The sequence below is a fragment of the Phyllobates terribilis genome, unplaced genomic scaffold (assembly GCF_046119375.1).
Source record: "Phyllobates terribilis strain yellow unplaced genomic scaffold, ASM4611937v1 Scaffold_9__5_contigs__length_417890890, whole genome shotgun sequence".
In the NCBI taxonomy this organism is placed as follows: Eukaryota; Metazoa; Chordata; class Amphibia; order Anura; family Dendrobatidae; genus Phyllobates; species Phyllobates terribilis.
This window is the reverse complement of record NW_027362769.1, coordinates 359227752-359250456: the sequence shown is the minus strand read 5'-3', so window position 1 is coordinate 359250456 and position 22705 is coordinate 359227752. Positions and strand designations below refer to the sequence as shown.

The 22705-nt window shown below is 44.9% G+C and overlaps 5 protein-coding genes across 5 annotated transcripts in view; 2 read left to right on the top strand and 3 right to left on the bottom strand.

Annotated features, from left to right (window-relative positions):
• Positions 1-1253: 1253 nt before the first annotated feature.
• LOC141161012 (histone H2B 1.1-like) lies at positions 1254-1733 on the bottom strand. Its single transcript, XM_073645806.1, has one exon. The coding sequence runs from the start codon at positions 1684-1686 to the stop codon at positions 1306-1308; it is 381 nt and encodes a 126-aa protein (XP_073501907.1). The 5' UTR covers positions 1687-1733; the 3' UTR covers positions 1254-1305.
• A 285-nt stretch (positions 1734-2018) lies between these two features.
• LOC141161011 (histone H2A type 1-like) lies at positions 2019-2509 on the top strand. Its single transcript, XM_073645805.1, has one exon. It carries the CDS (start codon positions 2019-2021, stop codon positions 2409-2411), a length of 393 nt encoding a protein of 130 aa, XP_073501906.1. The 3' UTR covers positions 2412-2509.
• Positions 2510-3558: 1049 nt separating this feature from the next.
• Positions 3559-3870, bottom strand: LOC141161359 (histone H4). The gene has a single exon (XM_073646166.1). It carries the CDS (start codon positions 3868-3870, stop codon positions 3559-3561), a length of 312 nt encoding a protein of 103 aa, XP_073502267.1.
• Positions 3871-5951: 2081 nt separating this feature from the next.
• LOC141161010 (histone H3) lies at positions 5952-6366 on the bottom strand. The gene has a single exon (XM_073645804.1). It carries the CDS (start codon positions 6360-6362, stop codon positions 5952-5954), a length of 411 nt encoding a protein of 136 aa, XP_073501905.1. The 5' UTR covers positions 6363-6366.
• Positions 6367-14408: 8042 nt separating this feature from the next.
• The window catches only part of COG7 (component of oligomeric golgi complex 7), a 43025-nt gene continuing 34728 nt past the window's right edge, over positions 14409-22705 (top strand). Inside the window, exons 1-2 of the mRNA XM_073648161.1 lie at positions 14409-14517; positions 16027-16209. Coding sequence (XP_073504262.1) covers positions 16044-16209 — 166 coding nt within the window. The 5' untranslated portion in view covers positions 14409-14517; positions 16027-16043. The remainder of the gene's footprint in view (positions 14518-16026; positions 16210-22705) is intronic.

Here is a 22705-nt window from a genome sequence, read left to right as displayed (position 1 = left end):
GCTCATAAGATTACTGAAAGGATCAGAGCTGTGAAGGACTCATTCATAGGTTTCACTATCAGTCTAGGAAAGAGTTAATCAGCTCTACTAGCGCCACCTGCCATTTACCCTGTGAATAGACAGAACACAGGAGCAGCCACAGCTCTGATGTAGACGGGAGAGGACACAGGAGCAGCCACAGCTCTGATGTAGACGGGAGAGGACACAGGAGCAGCCACAGCTCTGATGTAGACGGGAGAGAACACAGGAGCAGCCACAGCTCTGATGGAGACGGGAGAGGACACAGGAGCAGCCACAGCTCTGATGTAGACGGCAGAGGACACAGGAGCAGCCACCGCTCTGATGTAGACGGGAGAGGACACAGGAGCAGCCACAGCTCTGATGTAGACGGGAGAGGACACAGGAGCAGCCACAGCTCTGATGTAGACGGCAGAGGACACAGGAGCAGCCACAGCCCTGATGTAGACGGGAGAGGACACAGGAGCAGCCACAGCCCTGATGTAGACGGGAGAGGACACAGGAGCAGCCACAGCTCTGATGTAGACGGGAGAGGACACAGGAGCAGCCACAGCTCTGATGGAGACGGCAGAGGACACAGGAGCAGCCACAGCTCTGATGGAGACGGCAGAGGACACAGGAGCAGCCACAGCTCTGATGTAGACGGCAGAGGACACAGGAGCAGCCACCGCTCTGATGTAGACGGGAGAGGACACAGGAGCAGCCACCGCTCTGATGTAGACGGGAGAGGACACAGGAGCAGCCACAGCTCTGATGTAGACGGGAGAGGACACAGGAGCAGCCACAGCTCTGATGTAGACGGGAGAGGACACAGGAGCAGCCACAGCTCTGATGTAGACGGGAGAGGACACAGGAGCAGCCACAGCCCTGATGGAGACGGGAGAGGACACAGGAGCAGCCACAGCTCTGATGGAGACGGGAGAGGACACAGGAGCAGCCACAGCTCTGATGGAGACGGGAGAGGACACAGGAGCAGCCACAGCCCTGATGTAGACGGGAGAGGACACAGGAGCAGCCACAGCTCTGATGTAGACGGGAGAGGACACAGGAGCAGCCACCGCTCCGATGTAGACGGGAGAGGACACAGGAGCAGCCACCGCTCCGATGTAGACGGCAGAGGACACAGGAGCAGCCACAGCTCCGATGTAGACGGCAGAGGACACAGGAGCAGCCACAGCTCCGATGTAGACGGCAGAGGACACAGGAGCAGCCACAGCTCCGATGTAGACGGGGTGGTGGCTCTTAGAAGAGCCTTTGGGGTGATAGCGGAGCAGCAGACGGAGCAGATCACTTGGCGCTGGTGTACTTGGTGACGGCCTTGGTGCCCTCGGACACGGCGTGCTTGGCCAGCTCTCCGGGCAGCAGCAGGCGCACGGCGGTCTGGATCTCCCGGGAGGTGATGGTGGAGCGCTTGTTGTAGTGAGCCAGGCGGGAGGATTCCCCTGCGATGCGCTCGAAGATGTCGTTGACGAAGGAGTTCATGATGCCCATGGCCTTGGAGGAGATGCCGGTGTCGGGGTGGACCTGCTTCAGCACCTTGTACACGTAGATGGCGTAGCTCTCCTTCCTGCTCTTCCTACGTTTCTTGCCGTCCTTCTTCTGAGTCTTAGTGACGGCTTTCTTGGAGCCCTTCTTGGGCGCTGGCGCAGACTTGGCGGGATCAGGCATGGTGAGTATACAGCGATCACAACTCCGAGGAGAGAGAACAATGTTCCTGCTCCTGCAGCGCAGCGGTATTTATAGCCACACATGCAAATGAGCACTGCTGCCTGCTCCTCTCCTACTGGGTAAGAAAGTCATGTGACCTGTGTAAGCTTCGCCCGCTGAGTCTTATTGGTGTTTCCACACGTCTGCTCTCCATTGGCGGCTTCAGATCCATCCAATGATAAGGTAGGAGGTCGGGGCAGCAGCGGATAAAAAGCGACTGAGGAGCCAGAAGGGGCATTATTCTAGAGTTCAGTTCTTTCTGTGCTTTTGACTATTTGGAGAAGATTACAGCGATGTCTGGACGCGGCAAACAAGGAGGCAAAGTCCGTGCTAAGGCAAAGACCCGCTCATCCCGGGCAGGACTCCAGTTCCCAGTCGGCCGTGTGCACAGGCTTCTCCGCAAGGGCAATTATGCCGAGAGAGTCGGCGCCGGCGCTCCGGTCTATCTGGCCGCTGTGCTGGAGTATCTGACTGCTGAGATCCTGGAATTGGCCGGCAATGCCGCCCGGGACAACAAGAAGACCCGCATCATCCCCCGTCACCTGCAGCTGGCGGTGCGCAATGACGAGGAGCTCAACAGGCTGCTGGGTGGGGTGACCATTGCCCAGGGAGGCGTCCTGCCCAACATCCAGGCCGTGCTGCTGCCCAAGAAGACCGAGAGCAGCAAGGCGAGCAAGAGCAAGTGAGCGCCGCTCCTCCACATCTGTCCGAACAACCAAAGGCTCTTCTAAGAGCCACCACATCCTCCTCATCAGAGCCGGCACCGCTGGTGGATAAGAGAACCATCGCCTGCAGCGTCAGATAGAACTACACGATACATTGTTTACTATAGAGTAGAAGCATTAAATGCACAGGTAGATCCTGCTACATGTTACTGGTGTGGTGATGGTGCAGTGATCTAGTATATTCAGCAGTGTACAAGGGATGACTGGTAAATATTTCCGTAGGGGAAGATTAAGCATGGAGTCCAGTCATTATGTTTTTTATTCCACAAAACCTATAAATTGGACGATTACTTTGCTTGGGTTTTCTGCGCTCCACACAATCCTCATGTAGGGGGAGAGGGGGTTAATTCCAATCAGTGCCGTTATCTGTATATTCAGCAGTGATCTGATGCTTCTCCGCTCCATCTACACGTGCAGGAGGCTCCTCACTCACCCGCGTATTATTCTTTGCGGATTCCCTGTGGTGTCGGTTCCGATCCCACCACAGACTAAGACAAGTCTCATGTTCTACCAGGAGCCTGATGTGAGCGCTGCGGGTCTGTAGTGGGGGAAGGAGCCGCTTGAGTAAAGCATGTGTGTGATCAGCAGTCACACGGCCACTAAGGAGTTAAACGGAGGAGGAAACCCCTATATCTGGTTACTACTCATTGGCTAAACAGATCCGCGGTCATCACATTGGAGTCTACATACCGGGTACACAGGGCGGCCATCTATCCAGCTGCCTCATGCAGTGAATATTCGCTGCATCCTACACTGATCTGAAAAAATATCATGTAGCAGAATCAACACATTCATCTCATGGCAAGACTTGGATTTCTGTTCTGTAATAATCGCATCACAGCAGGGTATGAGCTGTGTGCACAGAGCTATATGTATCACCACTCCCCCGCATCCACCGTGTGTAATATTTGTTATAGATCCATAAGAAGACACATCACATCACCCAAACCGGACACCTGAGCGATCTACCAGCCAGAATACAGAGATCACCAGTGCACAGTAGAGATCAGCTCCCGGCACAGCAACAGGAGATTGTAGCCTCTCACTTAGAAGATGTGGTGGCTCTGAAAAGAGCCTTTGGGTTGTCAGGATGGAGCAGAGAATACAATTAACCTCCGAAGCCGTAGAGAGTGCGGCCCTGGCGCTTGAGCGCGTACACCACGTCCATAGCGGTGACGGTCTTCCTCTTGGCGTGCTCGGTGTAGGTGACGGCGTCACGGATCACGTTCTCCAGGAAGACTTTCAGGACACCGCGAGTCTCTTCATAGATGAGGCCGGAGATGCGCTTGACGCCTCCTCTGCGAGCGAGACGGCGGATGGCAGGCTTGGTGATGCCCTGGATGTTATCACGGAGCACCTTCCTGTGCCGCTTGGCACCGCCCTTCCCGAGACCTTTCCCTCCTTTACCGCGACCAGACATCTTCCAAATAGTCAGCAGGAAAATATGACTAACCCGCACGACTCTTCTATTATATAGCGTATAGATGGACCGGAGAGAAGACTGCAGAGATGCCGCGTTTCCAGGGCGGGTCTTACAGAATCGACATTAGCTCCTCCTTCCTCTGCTGATTGGCTGAACACTGAACTGTTTGGGAGTTTGAATTTCCCGCTCATTGTGCAGTTTCCGCAGCGTCTAATATATATCTTTTCCCTGTGATGAGAAATGTGTCAGATACAGTCCATAAATAAAAGGGCAGACACGACACCAACCTCCTGCAAGTGAGATGAAGCTGAGTAGAAGCATCAGATCACTGCTGAATATACAGATAGCGGCACTGACAGTGATTAACCCCCACTTCCATCATACCAGCATATTCCTACCATGCTATTCACATCTCCATGGTCATTTCCGCATCTTACTACTCCCCTCATCATCCCTTGCCATGGCTTCATTCTGTACAATCTACATGTATTAATACATGTGACATTCTGGCTGCTCCCGGTGACTAATCTATAGGATCCTGACTGAGCTCTGTGACGTTTCCAAAACGGGCTTGTCACTTCTGATAGAATTGCTCTTGGGGTGCGGTGATTTGCCAGGAGCAGCAGCATGTGACCATGCCTGGACACGATCAGAGGAGGATTGTGGCAGCCAGGATTATTGCCTCTTCTAAGGACAGTGCAGGGAGGAAGCCGCGGTCAGCAGCACTGCTCAGATACTTAATATTTTGCCACCACTGGGATTTTCCGCTCATCAGAAATGACAATATTTACTTTCTCCTAATAACACTTGTATTGTAATTGACAAAGATCATAAAACTCAGATATCACTTGTTTCTTCATTTGAGGATTTGCACTTAGAGAACATTTGTTATCTTCCTGTAGAAGATAAAGACAACAGCTCAGATTGGGCAAATAAAAAAGGAACCGTATAAATAACATAATCACTGAGCAGCTGATTGATTCTCATTCCAGTGGTCCCATATCCAATGGAGAATACACTGTGATCTGGAAGGTGACTACATGAATGTGCTCAGTGGAGTTTATCTATAGACCGGACACTTCTCTTCACAGCAGAAGTAGTAACACAATTACATGTAGAAGCTGCGGAAACTACAAGGAGCGGGAAATTCAAACTCCCTAACGTCCTGTGTTCAGCCAATCAGCAGAGGAAGGGGAGGAGCTAATGTTAATAGTTACCGAATAGGAAGTTCCCGCTCAGGGGCTGATGGCTTTTTCTGTTCTTTGTCCTTCTGGATCACGTGGTTTCAGGACGGTCGGATATCAGGAAATTTGCTTGTGTTGAGCGATCAATGGTCTCTTGGTTCCATACAGGAATTTCTATCATTTCCAGGATCGAGGGAACAGTATCCGCTTTCTATAATACAAAGTGCAGAACTGATTCTAACAATGGTGACTCCATCACACCAGCAATATTCCGAGTGCCGGGAATATAAAGAAACGAGATACTGCAGTTTACAGAGAACTTTGAAAGAAGGAGGCGGGGATTTTATAAAATGTCGGTTAATATTATCTAGATAAACCTACTACAGAGCTGCAGAGGATATTAGTCTCTTAATCCTGATGCGTTTTCAGGATCAGACCCGTGCGGCTGATAGGAGTCAGCGAGTGTTCACAGGAGATAGCGCTGGATAATGGACGTCCTATAATGATCGCATCATATACACCAAGAAATCTGCGCATTTATTCCTTCAAAACACAGTCCAGGCTCCTAATACATTATATAAAGCTGATATTATTGGATGTGCGGCAGGATCGGTGCGAAAACTAGTGGGGATACGAATATTAAGTGGTTGAATGAGTAGAATGTACTTCGTGTAGTCATCAGATCATTTCTACACACCCTTATAACAGAAATGAAGGGAATAATCCCCCCAGATACCAATTAGACTGAGCAGAGAACTGAGCGCCCCTGATGTTACTGAGCACAAGTGAACACTTAGCAGAATATGAAGCAGATGTGAGGGATCAGCTCGTTATTATGGAGGATTTGGTGGCTCTGAAAAGAGCCTTTGTTATAGTCAGACGTGTAGGACGGATCTAAGCTCTCTCCCCACGGATCCGGCGGGCCAGCTGGATGTCTTTGGGCATGATGGTGACCCTCTTAGCGTGGATCGCGCACAGATTTGTGTCCTCAAACAGCCCCACCAGATAAGCCTCGCTGGCCTCCTGCAGCGCCATGACGGCCGAGCTCTGGAAGCGGAGATCGGTCTTGAAGTCCTGGGCGATTTCTCTCACCAGGCGCTGGAAGGGAAGCTTACGGATCAGCAGCTCGGTGGACTTCTGGTAACGGCGGATCTCACGGAGAGCGACTGTCCCTGGCCGGTAGCGGTGAGGCTTCTTCACTCCGCCAGTGGCGGGAGCGCTTTTCCTGGCGGCCTTAGTGGCCAGCTGCTTGCGGGGAGCTTTCCCTCCGGTGGATTTACGAGCGGTCTGCTTAGTTCTGGCCATAGCTCTGTATAGAGGAGAACAGAAGTGATGAGAGGAGCGGAGAGAGCGGGATATTTATACTCCTCTGCTCCTGTTACCGCGTCATGTGAACACGCCCCCTGCACTGCATTGATAATATCATAAATTAACATGAGCCGCCAAAACAGGTGTGATATCCGCGACCAATCATTATTCCCAAAATCATCCCAACGCCCATTAATCCCGCCCTCAAAAAGAGGGGCAGGGTCTCTGTTCACACTCTTTTCTGGCTGCGGATACTGGCACAGGGTCACACCATGTCTACATGCGGCTTCTACAGCAGGAGCCGCCGTCGTCACTGTTCTTCTATGTCACCAGTACACGGAGCTGTACAGGGTCTACTCTATCATCAGTCAAATCACTGGTTCTCCAATTCTCACATCGAAGTAATAACCGCACACTAATCCTTTCACTAATAAAGACGCAGGTTACAAGTGGTGATTGATTAGGATGATGTAAGAATTAGATTTCTGTAGGTCCCCCATTTTAATAGCTAGTAAAGGCTAGGTATTCAGCTGGGGGCTGATATTAGTAGCCTGGGAAGCTCCGTGGGTATTACCCCCTTCTCAGGCTTCAAACATCTGCCCCAGCCGTCTGCTTAGAGACTAAAATTACGGGGAACCCCACGCCAATTTTTTTTTTAATAAATCCTTTATTTTAACACTAACTGACAAGTACAGTAACCAACACTGTCACTGTACTTATTATACATGTGACTGACATGTTTCTATGTATCTAATCTATGTGTCATGCTCTATTCTTTCTGCTCTAAATTGTCGGGTACCGGTGTATGCCGCTGATGAATTGCTGGCTGGCTTTTTTAAAGAGATGGGTGCATGAAAATCGGAGGGCACTAGTGTGTTCCAAGTGCCCTGCTATGTTTTTCATGCACCCTCCTATATACCCTGCCTGTCTGCCGTTTAATTGAGCACTGTTCCCATCGATTTGGGCAATTTTTGACCTTCTGCAGACCTCCGGGGGGGACCGCCAGAAAAATGCTCGAGTTTCCCATAGAATTACATTGGGCTCGTTGCTCGACTCGAGCTTCGAGCACCCGAGCATTTTAGTGCTCGCTCATCACTACAGATCACCTCACACGTGACAGTGGTACAGTGTAAACACTAGTGATGAGCGAGCATAATAATATAATATAATAATAATAGTTTATTTTTATAGCGCCAACATATTCCGCAGCACTTTACAAATTTTAGGGGGGACTTATACAGACAATACAGAATAAGCATATCTCATATCGAACGGAGTGAGGGCCCTGCTCGCGAGCTTACAGTCTATGAGGAAGTGGGGGAGACACAAAAGGTAAAAAGTACATATATTGTATAATGCAGCCTTGATTTACTGAATAGGATAAATAATAATACATGGACTGGTCGCCAGCCAGTATGTGTGCAGTCCTGACAGAGGCTTTTATGTGCATGGTTGGTTTGAACCCGAAGTTGAAGAAGATTTTAATATGGGGGAAAGCTGGGATGGACAGAGTGTGTTTAGGTGATACGCCAGTCTAAAGAAATGTGTTTTTAGGGTTCGCTTGAAACTGTGGGTATTGGGAATTAATCGAACTGTCCTGGGTAGTGCATTCCAGAGAATTGGCGCAGCACGCGAGGAATCTTGGAGACGGGAGTGGGAAGTTCGGATTATGGAGGATTTTAGTTTCAAGTCATTTGCAGAACGGAGGGCACGTGTAGGGTGGTAGACTGAGACAAGGGAGGAGATGTAGGGGGGTACTGAAGCATGGAGCGCTTTGTGGGTAAGCGTGATAAGTTTAAAACGAACTCTATATTGGATGGGCAACCAATGCAATGACTGGCACAGGGAAGAGGCATCTGAGTAGCGGTTGGCGAGGAATATGATCCTGGCTGCTGCGTTCAGGACGGATTGGAGAGGGGAGAGTTTAGTAAGAGGGAGACCGATTAGTAGAGCGTTGCAATAGTCAAGACGAGAATGAATAAGAGCGAAAGTAAGAGTTTTTGCCGAGTCAAAGGTGAGAAAAGTCCTGATTCATGCTCGCCACTGCTCGGTACTCGCCTGAGCATCTCAGTACTCGAGATGCTCGGAGCTCGCCGAGTACTTTCGAGATGCTGGGGCGGATGCTCGGGTCCCCGTCCTGCATGTTTGGTGCTATTTAGAGCATTTAGAGCCATGGTGGTTGTGGAATTATAGTGATTGCCAAAATCGATGGGAACAGTGCTCACAGTGAAGCATGAAAAGCCGGCAATTCATCAGCGGCATAAACCGGTACCCGACAATTTAGAACAGAAAGAATAGAGCATCACACATAGATTAGATAGATAGAAACATGTCAGTCACATATATAACAAGTACAGTGACAGTGTTGGTTATTGTACTTGTTATTTAGTGTTAAAATAAAGGATTTATAAAAAAAAAATAATACTGTTTTCATGCACCCATCTCTTTAAAAAAGTCGGCCGGCAATTCATCAGCGGCATACACCGGTACCCGACAATTTTGAACAGAAAGAATAGAGCATCACACATAGATAGATAGAAACATGTCAGTCACATATATAATAAGTACCGTGACAGTGTTGGTTTCTGTACTTGTCATTTAGTGTTAAAATAAAGGATTTATTAAAAAAAGAATTGGAGTGTTGTTCCCCGTAATTTTAGCCTCTAGCAGAGGTTAAGCAGACGGCTGGGGCAGATGTTTGAAGCCTGGGAAGGGGGTAATACCCACGTCAGCTTATAATGCCAGCTGACATCAAGCCCAGGTTAGTAATGGAGAGACGTCTATAAGATACCCCCATTACTAACCCCATAGTGAAAGTTAAAAAAAACCACAAACACCCAGAAAAAAGTCCTTTAATTGAAATAAAGACACAATTCTTTAACCCCTTAACAACATCTGAAGTACTAATACGCGTCTGTGCCCTGGGACTTAAGGGCCAGACCCGTATTAGTACGTCATCGCGATCGCGCGCGCACACAGGCTGTGCGGGCGCGATCGCCGCCGGGTGTCAGCTGATTGTCACAGCTGACACCCGGTACTATGTGCAGGGAGCGGTCCTGCACCGCTCCCAGCACATTAACCCCTGCGATGCTGCGAACGAAGTCAATAAAAGTACACATATTTGGTATCGCTGCGTCCGGAACAACCTGACCTATAAAACTGTCCCACTAGTTAACGAAGCAAAAAAAAACTAAGCAAAAAACAATGCTTTATCACCATACCGCCAAACAAAAAGTGGAATAACACGCGATCAAATAGACGCATATAAATAAAAATGGTACCGCTGAAAACGTCATCTCGTCCCGCAAAAAACAAGCCGCCATACAGCTCCATCAGCCGAAAAATAAAAAAGTTATAGCTCTCAGAATAAAGCGATGCTAAAAAATATTTTTTTCTATAAAACAGCTTTTATTGTGTATAAGCACCAAAACATAGAAAAATGATACAAATGTGGTTCCGCTGTAAACGTACTGACCCGAAGAATAAAGCTACCTCATCAATTTTACCACACGCGGAACAGAATAAAAAAAAAAAAAAAACAATTCCTGAATTGTTGGTTTTTGTTTATTCTGCCTCCCAAAAATCGGAATAGAAAGCGATCAAAAAATGTCACGTGCCTGAAAATGGCACCAATAACAACGTCAAGTCATCCCGCAAAAAACGAGCCGTCACATGACTGTCTGCCAAAATCTGGAAAAATTATAGCTCTCAAAATATGGCGATGCAAAAACTAGATTTTACAAAAAATGCGTCTTTTAGTGTGTGACAGCTGTCAGTCATAAAAACCCCATATGATTCTGGCATTGCTGTAATCACACCGACCTGAAGAATAAAGTCGTCTAATCATTTATACCGCACAAGGAACGGCGTCAAAAATAAACTCTTGGGTTAGGATTGGGCTAGGGTTAGGGCTGGGTTTGGGGCTAGGGTTGTGCTGGGGCTAGGGTTAGGGCTGGGGTTGGGATTTTTTTCAAAAGTAAGAAAAAAAGATGACGATATGGCGACTAGTGTTGAGCGCAAGTGCTCGCTACTTGAGTTTGCATCGGGTGCTCTGGTATGCATTGAGTATCGTGGGTATTTGAGTGACATGCTCGAGTCTCCGCCCCATATGCTTCGCGGCCAAAAAACTTTACGGGGATTGCCTGCCATGCACGAGCGATCCCCGCATGTTTTTTTTTGGGTGTCTAATAACCGTGAAACATGCGGAGCAGGGACTCGAGCATGTCACTCGAGCACACGCTGTACATGGTGCATACCTGAGTACCCGATGCAAACTCAAGTAGCGAGCACTTGCGCTCAAGAATAATGACAACTTATTCAATATGATGACCTAATGTAAACAAATTCTGTGCCGTACCTCTGGGTTCAAAATGTTCACTATACACCTTAATAAAATCCTTGAGGGGTATAGTTTCCAAAATGGGGACACTTGTGGGGGAGCTCCACTGTTTAGGCACATCACGGGCTCTCCAAACGCGACATGGTGTCCGCTAACGAATTGAATGGAAAATCGGCTCAAATTGTTAGCGGACGCCATGTTGCGTTTGGAGAGCCCCTGTGTGCCCAAACTTTGGAGCTCCCCCACAATTGACCCCATTTTGGAAACTAGACCCCCCAAGGCACCTATCTAGATGCATAGTGAGCACTTGGAACCCCCAGGTGCTTCACAAATTGATTCGTAAAAATGAAAAAGTGAAAAAAAAAACACATTTTCATTTTTATGAATCAATTTGTGAAGCACCTGGGGTTCCAAGTGCTCACTATGAATCTAGATAGGTGCCTTGGGGGGTCTAGTTTCCAAAATGGGGTCACTTGTGGGGGAGCTCCAATGTTTGGGCACACAGGGACTCTCCAAATGCAACATGATATCCGCTAACAAATTGTCGGCTCAAATTGTTAGCGGACACCATGTTGCGTTTGGAGAGCCCCTGTGTGCCCAAATTTTGGAGCTCCCCCACAAGTGACCCCATTTTGGAAACTAGACCCCCCAAGGCACCTATCTAGATTCATAGTGAGCACTTGGAACCCCAGGTGCTTCACAAATTGATTCATAAAAATGAAAAAGTGTTTTTTTTTTCACTTTTTCATTTTTACGAATCAATTTGTGAAGCACCTGGGGGTTCCAAGTGCTCACTATGCATCTCGAAAGGTGCCTTGGGGGGTCTAGTTTCCAAAATGGGGTCACTTGTGGGGGAGCTCCAAAGTTTGGGCACAGAGGGGCTCTCCAAACGCAACGTGGTGTCCGCTAACAATTTGAGCCGATTTTCCATTCAATTTGTTAGCGGATACCATGTTGCATTTGGAGAGTCCCTGTGTGCCCAAACATTGGAGCTCCCCCACAAGTGACCCCATTTTGGAAACTAGACCCCCCAAGGCACCTATCTAGATGCATAGTGAGCACTTGGAAGCCCCAGGTGCTTCACAAATTGATTCGCAAAAATGAAAAAGTGTTTTTTTTTTCACTTTTTCATTTTTACGAATCAATTTGTGAAGCACCTGGGGGTTCCAAGTGCTCACTATGCATCTAGAAAGGTGCCTTGGGGGGTCTAGTTTCCAAAATGGGGTCACTTGTGGGGGAGCTCCAAAGTTTGGGCACAGAGGGGCTCTCCAAACGCAACGTGGTGTCCGCTAACAATTTGAGCCGATTTTCCATTCAATTTGTTAGCGGATACCATGTTGCATTTGGAGAGTCCCTGTGTGCCCAAACATTGGAGCTCCCCCACAAGTGACCCCATTTTGGAAACTAGACCCCCCAAGGCACCTATCTAGATGCATAGTGAGCACTTGGAAGCCCCAGGTGCTTCACAAATTGATTCGCAAAAATGAAAAAGTGTTTTTTTTTTCACTTTTTCATTTTTACGAATCAATTTGTGAAGCACCTGGGGGTTCCAAGTGCTCACTATGCATCTAGAAAGGTGCCTTGGGGGCTCTAGTTTCCAAAATGGGGTCACTTGTGGGGGAGCTCCAAAGTTTGGGCACACAGGGGCTCTCTAAACACAACATGGCGTCCGCTAATTATTCAAGCAAATTTTACAATCAAAAAGTCAAATGGCGCTCCTTCCCTTCCGAGCCCTGCCGTGCGCCCAAACAGTGTTTTTTCCCCAAATATTGGGTATCTGTGTGCCCAGGGGAAATTGCACAACAAATTTTGGGGTCCATTTTTTCTTGTTACCCCTGTGAAAATAAAAAAAATTGGGTCTAAAGTAACATTTTTGTGAAAAAAGTTAAATGTTCATTTTTTTCTTCCACATTCAAAAAATTCCTGTGAAGCACCTGAAGGGTTAATAAAGTTCTTGAATGTGGTTTTGAGCACCTTGAGGAGTGCAGTTTTTAGAATGGTGTCACTTTTGGGTATTTTCTGTCATAAAGACCTCTCAAAGTGACTTCAAATGTGATGTGGTCCCTAAAAAAATGGTTTTGTAAATTTTGTTGGAAAAATGAGAAATCGCTGGTCAACTTTTAACCCTTATAGCTCCCTAACAAAAAAAAATTTTGGTTCCAAAATTGTGCTGATGTAAAGTAGACATGTGGGAAATGTTATTTATTAACTCTTTTGTGTGACATATCTCTCTGATTTCAGGGCTTAAAAATTCAAATTTTGAAAATTTCAAAATTTTCGCCAAATTTCCGTTTTTTTCACAAATAAACGCAAGTGATATCGAAGAAATTTTTCCACAATCATGAAGTACAATATGTCACGAAAAAACAATCTCAGAATCAGGGGGATCCGTTGAAGCGTTCCAGAGTAATTACCTCATAAAGTGACAGTGGTCAGAATTGAAAAAATTGGCCTGGTCATTAACGTGCAAACCACCCTCGGGGCTTAAGGGGTTAATGTTCTAAATTAAACTCTACTTACCATCACGCCCATTCCAGCTGAAGCCAACGATCTCCTGCAATAAAAGAAAAATAATTATAACAAAAACTGGACATTTTTGGTATCGCCGTAATCGTACTGATGAGCAGAATCATGCTGCCAGGTTATTTTTACCACAAAATATACACTGTAAAAACAATTTTAAAAATAACAATGTCAGAATTGCATTTTTTCCACTATTTCTCTTCCATTTGGAATTTTTTTTCCCATTTTCAGTACATTATGTAGTAAAATGAATGATGTCATTCAAAACTACAACTCGTCCTGCCAAAAATAAACAAGCCCTCATATGTCTATGGGGACAGAAAACTAAAACAAAAAGTTATGGCTCTGGGAAAAAGGAGAGAGAAAAAGGAAAATGCAGAAATGGAAATTGGGGGTGGCGTGAGGGTTTAAAATTTTGAAAACATCTCAATTTATTCATTAAAGAGTATGAGCAGAAATCCCGGCACTTCCAGCCTCGGCTGCTATCACTGAGGTCATTAATGGTTGTCTGAGGAAAGTTCTGCCGCTGAATGCACTTTGGCAAATCATCAAGATCTGCTGCTGGCAGCTGCTTTTCATTCTCAACCAATGACGTTTCAGATGTGCTCAAAGTGAGACAAGTCAGAGACATTGCACCCACGGAGCACATATAGGCCACGCAGGCAGCTTGCAGTAGCATGAGCAACATGCGGTCTGTGGTTGTCATGGCAACAAATGTCTCCTGAGACATTTTGGAGAAATGGCCACACCACTTGTTCTGTGACAAATCTATTAATTGGCAAAAAGTTTAACAAAAAATGGAAAAGGTGTTGCTCTTACAGAAATAAACAAAAAAATAACACACTCTGGTTATTCCTCAGATGTTTATCCTATTATAGGATGGAACATTATCCCAAAAAATATTAAATAGACAAGAAATGCAAAGGAAAGTGTGTGTGTATCTACACGTCCTCCTCTGCACCCCACACAGCAGAGTGAACACACCACAAGGCTCGTGTTTCTGCACTAAATATAGGGGCTTTCCTCAGGTCACACCCGCAGGACACGAGCAGTAAAGCGAGAACTAAACCAAAAACAGCAGTGAGAACTAGAGCGGAACGAATGTCAGCGGTATAAGTTCCGAGGGATGCATAAACTGAATGGACAACGGAAGGGACGTCACGCGTCGTGTCACCATGGTTCCCCCCTCCCCCCCCCCGTGGCCAACCCGGAAGTGCAGTGCCTGCAGTGTGTACAGAGACCGAAGGATTAAGCAAAGTGGCAGTCTGGATTAGGCATCTTTCTTTTCTCGTAAGTATCCGCATGTGGCGCTGTTTGTTTTGTATAAATGTGCTTATTTGAATGTTGTCACTTCTTGGAGGACTACAAGTCCCTGGAATAACAAAAAACGATGCATGGTGTGCAATACTTTGTATTGTGGGTGCTCTTTATAAGACATTGAGTGTCCAGAATACATTTTCGCCCCCCATATACAGTGTCCGACCGATGCAGCTGCCCACAGTATAACTAACCTGCCCTGGGGGATATCGTGCATTGGCCCTGTTCTAATTAAAGGGTAACTCCCTAAAATCATGTTATCCCCTATATGCACAGGGTAGGGTCTACCCTGCTTATCGCTGGGGGTCTGGACCCCCACTAATCCTGAGATCGCTGCTCTGGAGCCCTGAGAACGAGCTCTCCAGCCTTTCCTTTTTGCGCAGGTCGTATTTATTGGAATGGCCCCTATCAATGAATTGTTGGGCATGAGACCAATGTTTCACATGCAGTTTTGTCTCTCGCTCTATCTGAAGATGGGACAGTAGAGGAACATTGCAGCGACGCTGTAATCCTCACATTTACTCCTCCACACTATTAGTTCTTGTGCGCATCAATTAGTTTGTGTCAGTAATGAAAGTGGATCCCATCGGTGCAGAATAGGACAGCAGGGTAACGTAAGCCATTGCACTTAGTTATAGGGTTATTCTTCATCGATGGATATTGTCGGATAGAGCTTGGAAAAACAAACACTTTTGCAATTTACTGTTTATTTTGTTTTGCAGCCGTTCTTGAGATATTAACACTTTTTTCTTTTGTGTACAGCTCGTTGCCTAGGAGACCGACCCCTGCTGCTGTCTAGTTTGTAAGCGCTGTGCTGAAGCTGGATGAGACATGGAGGTAGCAGTATTCTGTCAGGATCCTGACCAGCTTCAAAGCAGTGGTCAACAGCTCAGTAGATAAAGGCTTATGAGCACAGCGCATGTTCTGTTGTCTGGCAGCGGTGGTCGGTCTCCAAGGCAACAAGGTGTATACAAAAGAGGTAATATCTCAAGAACATCTGAGAATATTAATAAGCAGCAAATTGCAAAAGTGCTTGTATTTACACAATTCCCTTGTATGAGGAGGGGAATAACCTTTTAACTACTATATCAGGCTAGGAAGGGGATAAGTGTAGTGTTATCAATAGAATGACTGCCACCAATTCTGAGAGCTTCCTCCCCTCCTTGATCACTGGTATCTGCACTAATATTTAAAAAAAAACCTAAGGGGTTGTCAACTTACTGAGTATTTTGTAAGATAAGGCAGGCTTTTTTCCCATTGACTCCAGCAATGTCCATCACTGGCCTCAACAGTCAGGAGGCTGAGGAATGGGGCATCATCTTTTCCTGTTCTGGAGCTGACCACCTGAGCCTCCTTCTTTGGAGCAAAAGGGGGTCACAGAAGGTGCGTATTCCTCCTTGTCTTATTTTAGAATGCTCCCTTCCATTTTTACCAAGTCCCTAAGGCATTTTACTGTGTAAATAACATTCCTATTTTTCTCAGCTGACCTTCCCTGCAGGATGGATTTCTCGAGGTTCCTCGCCGATGACTTTGAGGTGAAGGATTGGGTGAATGCTGCTTTTAAGTCCGTACAGAAAGATGCTCCAGGGAAGGTGGATGCACACGCTGCAACCCTGGTTATGAAACTGCAGCTCTTCATCCAGGAGGTCAACAACTCAGTTGAAGGTGTGTAAGACACCAGCTTGTCAGTGTAAATGTTCCTGTACACATTAGAGTGAAGTCAGCCAAACCCACCAATTTTAGAGGGACAGGTCAACTATCTAATGCAGGGATGCACAATGTTTTTTAGTCTTTGGGCCACATTGTCACATTGAACAACTTCCAAGGATTACGGAATCATCCCTTTCCTTCTTGGAATTTTAATTTCAATATTGAGGAGTGTAGATAAATATGTTTTTCAGGTTTCCATAAATATCTAACATTTTTAAAAATTTGACTTGAAAACCTGATTTAAACAATAGGTCATTATCTGATGACACATTACTTTTAAGTTGAAGATACAATCCTTTTTTTTCTCCCTAGAGACAAGCTGCTGCCAACAATATCTCTCAGCAGTGCATTTCCCTCTCCACATACAGAGCACATGCATGCTTGGCTAAACTGATCGTGCATGTTTTTGGAGGTCCATCTGGAAATATTGTTCTTGGCTGACAGCCATCTTATGTGCAATCTTAGTGATGTATAACCTGTAGTTCTCCAGCTGTTATGACATTATAACTCCCAGCACCCTTTGCGCTTTTGTCCTGATCAAGCTGATACATTTTGTGTACGCATGTGAATGCTGGGGACAGCATTGCTAAAGGGTTTTTCCCACAAACAAAAGTTCATTTTAATCAATAGATCTTGGAATGATGATAATTTCCACAATTTAATATATTTAAGTAAAATGTTCCTGTGCTGAGATAATCTTATAAATGTGCCCCTGCTGTGTACTGTGTAAAGGCTGTGTCTGACCGTGCAGGAACATGTTCTGATCATACCACATCTGTTGTGCAAGGGGAAGCAAAAGTGTATACAGATATTACAGAAGAGGATTGCAACTGATTATTTCTTTGAAGTAAAACATTGTTTAAAAACAGGCAAGAAATGTTTTGCCTCACAAAAATAATCAGCTGTGATCCCCTGCTGTAATGTCTGTATACTCTTTTGCTTCCTCTCCTGCCCAGGAGCTGTGGTATGATCAGACCATGTTCCTGCACAGTGAGACACAGCAGGGACACATTTATAAGATTATTTCAGCACAGGAACAATTTTTTTTAAACACATCCAATTGTGGAACATATTATTATTATTATTATTATTATTATTCCAAGATCTATTGATTAAAATAAACTTTTCTTTTGTGGGAAAACCCCTTTAAAGCGCACCTGTCAGCAGGATTGTGCTCAGTAAACTACATACACTGTCAGGTGGGTGCCATTACACTAAATAAAATGATACCTTGGTTGAAGAAATCCATCCTGTGGTTCTTTTGTAATCTTTACGTTCAGTTCGGAGATTATGATATGCCCGTGCTCCGGGGCAGCCTGTGGGGGGCGTCCTATCTGGTGCTCTGCTTACATATTCATCTGTATGCTCTTATGACAGCTCACTGTGCCTTCTATTTTACATAATACATCTAGTAGTGTGGGGCTAGGTAAAATAGGAGGCAGGTCAGTGAAGGCACAGTGAGCTGTCATAAGAGCATACAGATGAATATGTAAGTAGAGCACCAGATAGAGCGCCCCCCCCCCCCACAGTCCACCTCGGTGCACGAGCATATCATTATCTCCAAACTGAAAGTAAAGATTGCACAAGAACCACAGGACAGATTTCATCAACCAAGGTATCATTTTAATCAGTGTAATGTCACCCACCTGACAGTGTATGAAGTTTATTGAGCACAATTCTGGTGACAGGTGTGCTTTAAAGTGCTTGTTTATTATTTAGCAATCTTGGTGATCCCAGGTTGGTTTAAGAATAAAAAGAATTGAAACTCACCTCCCAGAACACCATCATTTCTCTCTACTCAGTGTTGTGTTCCCTGGAGATCTCCTGGCATCAACATCCAGTGAAAGCATCACTTGACTGCTGATTGGCTGCAGTGGTCACATGACCTCCCACTGAACATACCAGGAGACCAATGGGGAGTGGGACAGCACTGAGTATGGCGGATCGGCTCCTGTCCAGTTAACCACTTCGCGCCAGAGCCTGTTTTTGCCTTCGTGACCAGGCCAATTTTTTCAATTCTGACCACTGCCAGTTTATGAAGTAATTACCCTGGAACGCTTCAACGTATTCCCCTGATTCTGAGATTGTTTTTTCGTGACATATTGTACTTCATGATAGTGGTAAAATTTCTTCGATATCACTTGCGTTTATTTGTGAAAAAATCGGAAATTTGGCGAAAATTTTGAAAATTTTGCAATTTTCAAACTTTGAATTTTCATGCCCTTAAATCAGAGAGATATGTCACACAAAATAGTTAATAAATAACATTTCCCACATGTCTACTTTACACCAGCACAATTTTGGAACCCAAATTTTTTTTTGTTAGGGAGCTATAAGGGTTAAAAGTTGACCAGCGATTTCTCATTTTTCCAACAAAATTTACAAAAACATTTTTTTAGGGACCACATCATATTTGAAGTCACTTTGAGGGGTCTTTATGACAGAAAATACCCAAAAGTGACACCATTCTAAAAACTGCACCCCTCAAGGTGCTCAAAACCACATTCAAGAACTTTATTAACCCTTCAGGTGCTTCACAGGAATTTTTGGAATGTGGAAGAAAAAAATTAACATTTAACTTTTTTCACAAAAATGTTACTTTAGACCCAATTTTTTTATTTTCACAGGGGTAACATGAAAAAATGGACCCCAAATTTTTTTGTGCAATTTCTCTTGAGCGTGCTGATACCCCATATGTGAGGGAAAACCACTGTTTGGGCGCACGGCAGGGTTCGGAAGGGAAGGAGCGCCATTAGACTTTTTGAATGTAAAATTTGTCTGAATAATTAGCGGACGCCATGTTGCGTTTGGAGAGCTCCTGATGTGCCTAAACAGTGGAAACCCCCCCACAAGTGACACCATTTTGGAAACTAGACCCCTTAGGGAACTTATCTAGATGTGTGGTGAGCACCTTGAACCCCAAGGTGCTTCACAGAAGTTTATAATATTGAGCTGTAAAAATAAAATTTTCATATTTTTCCCACAAAACCGTTTTTCATCCCTTAATTTTGCATTATCATAAGGGTAATAGGATAAATTGCACCATGAAATTTGTTATGCAATTTCTCCTGAACACGCCGATACCCCATATGTGGAGGCAAATTACTGTTTGGGCGCATGGCAGGGTTTGAAAGGGAAGGAGCGCCATTTGACTTTTTGAATGTAAAATTTGTTTGAATAATTAGCGGACGCCATGTCACATTTGGGGAGCCCCTAATGTGCCTAAACAGTGGAAACCCCCCACAAGTGCCACCATTTTGGAAACTAGACCCCTTAGGGAACTTATCTAGATGTGTGGTGAGCACCTTGCACCCCCAGCTGCTTCACAGAAGTTTATAATATTGAGCCGTAAAAATAAAATTTTCACATTTTTCCCATAAAAAATGTTTTTCATTCGCTAATTTTGCATTATCATAAGGGTAACAGGATAAATTGCACCATGAAATTTGTTGTACAATTTCTCCTGAGTACGCCGATACCCCATATGTGGGGAAAAACCACTGCTTTGGTGTACGGCAGGGTTCGGAAGAGAAAGAAGCGCTATGTTGGCTGGGATAGGCAGCAGACACCATGCTACATTTGAAGAGTCGCTGACATGCCAAAACAGCAGAAACCCCCACAAGTGACCCCATTTTGTAAACTACACCTCTCAAGGAATTCATCTAGGGAAGTAGTGAGCATTTTTTAATTTTTTAATTTATACCATTGGGCAGTGAAAAAAGCATAATTATATTTTTACCACAAAAAAATGTTTTACCCTCAGATTTTACATTTTCACACAGGGCAATGGGTAAAAATGGTGCCGAAATGTGTCACACAATTTCTTCTAAAAGTGTCAATACCCCATATGTGGCTGTATCGTACCACTTAGCCATACGGTGAGATTTGAGTGGGAAGGAGCGCTATTTGACAATTGGAGAACAAATTATTGTAGAATAGGCATTTGGATTTGGGAGCACAAAATTTTCTGAATTTCTTTTGGGGGGCAAGGACCATTTTGCTTTTCCAGAGCCTTTCTGCTACCAGTAACTTGGAAGTCCCTTATATTTTTAACAGATGATGGACCTGAGTGGGGACTAGCTTTTTTTGAGGACTGAGTTGAAGCTTTTATTGGGAACATTTTACGTAACATTTATCCGGCGCTCTAGGCTGAGCACTTACATCGGGGTTTCCATCTAATTTTCCAAGTGATGTAATTCAGATGAAACCCCTGCAGGATCCATTCACTGTAATGAGGCAGCAGAGTTACTCTGGACTCCGTCTGGCCTCTGTGTAGCGGTGTCCTTTTTTTCAGAAGTGCACAAAACTGTGGCCAACCGCACTTTTATGCGCGCCTAAAACAAATGACACCGTGGGATCCCAGGCCAGACGGCATCCACAGTGGCCTATATCTGCCTCATTACAGGGAATCTTCCATCATGGGTTCTGGCTGAATCACGTATTTCAGATATTTACACGGAAACTCTGGTGTAAGTGCTCAGCGCAGAGCACAGGATAAATGTGAGCAGAGCCTTACTGGGATCTTTGGGAGACATAATAAACAAATCAGTAGCAGGTGAAGAATTGGTTTTATTTATTTTTTATGCCGTTCCTAGTGTGATATCTCGGGTCGGTGCGATTACAGAGATACCAGATTTATATCGGGTTTTTATGACTGACAGCTGTCACACACTAAAATACGCTTTTTTTTGCAAAATCTAGTTTTTGCATCACCATATTTTGAGAGCTATAATTTTTCCATATTTCGGCCGATAGAGTCATGTGACGGCTTGTTTTTTGCGGGACGAGTTGAAATTTTTATTGGAACCATTTTTGGGCACGTGACATTTTTTGATCGCTTTCTATTCCGTTTTTTGGGAGGTAAAGTTAACAAAAACAAACACTTCAGGAATTGTTTTTTGAGTTTTTTTTATGCCGTTCTGCGTGTGGTAAAAGTGATCAGGCAGCGTTATTCTTCGGGTCAGTACGTTTACAGCGATACTACACTTACTGTATTTTTTTATGTTTTGGCGCTTTTACACAATAAAACAATTTTATAGAAAAAAAAATATTTTTTTTGCATTGCTTTATTCTGAGCGCTATAACTTTTTTATTTTTTGGCTGATGGAGCTGTATGGCGGCTTTTTTTTGCGGAACAAGATGACGTTTTCAGTGGTACCATTTTTATTTCTATTCTGCTTTTTGATCGCATTTTTTTTCCACTTTTTGTTTGGCGATATGATGAAAAAGCATTTTTTTTGCTCCGTTTTTTATTTATTTTTATTACGGTGTGCACAGAAGGAGTTAATTAGTGTGACAGTTTTATAGCTCGGGTTGTTTCGGACGCGTCGATACCAAATATGTGTACTTTTTTTGGTTTTGTAATAATTTACGGATTTATTGGTTTAATATTTTATTTATTTATTTTTATTTATTTTGTGTTTTTTTTTTTTTAATAGTTTAAAAACTTTTTTTTTTACTTTTTTTTACATTTTTACTTAGTCCCTGTATGGGACATTAATTTTTATTTTTCTGATCACTGATCTCATGTAATGTAATACACATATATTACATTATATGAGATCTTCACTGACTGTTTCAGTCAGAGTCTCCTGTCTGACTTCAGCTACATACAGGCTGAAGTCAGACAGGAAGGACACCATATATGGCAGAGCTGGAGGCGGTCATGTGACCTCCAGCTGCCATAGCAACCCCAGGTCCTCAAACGAAACGGAGGTCTTCGGAGGTAAGTGGACGACCCCCTCTCTTCCTGCTGTCTCCTATATGCCGCGATCACTAAAGATCACAGCATATAGAAGACAGCAAAGGGTTAACATCACTGGGACCTGATCTAATCAGGTCCCGATGATGTACCCTGTCAGAGCTAACGCTCTGCACCGGAATCGCAGTGCTTGCAGGACCCTGGGGGTCCTGAGCACTGCGAGACCACCCACTGTTTTTAAACGTCGGCACTGCACAGAGCCCGCAAGCGCCGACGTTTATCTACAGTGGGCGGTCGGGAACCGGTTAAAGAGTATGAGGTTTTTTTTGTTTGTTTGGTTTTTTTAAGTGCTCCATGGTGGTAAGTAAATGTGGCCTCCTTTAACCTCATGCTTTTCTTTGTAAAATCAATAAAATAATGTAGCATATTAATTTTGTGAACAAACACACACATGTTATTACATTCGGTTGCTATTGTGAGAACTCCATTCACCTACATAACTTATGAATTGTCTTCAGATGTGATGCTGATTTCGGTTTGGGATCGATGCATAAATCTATGTCGAATTTGCGTTGTGTGAGCACAGCCTCCTAGAAGAAGAAGGAGAGAAGCTGTGACATTTTTCTCTAAGGGTGTGTTCACATTTTTGCTGTGGTGAAAGATTCATAACACAGTGGACACCCGTGACCCCTATTGACTTGTAACGATGGCCGTTATGATCCTCCGAGATGTTTTCATTTTGCCAGGAAC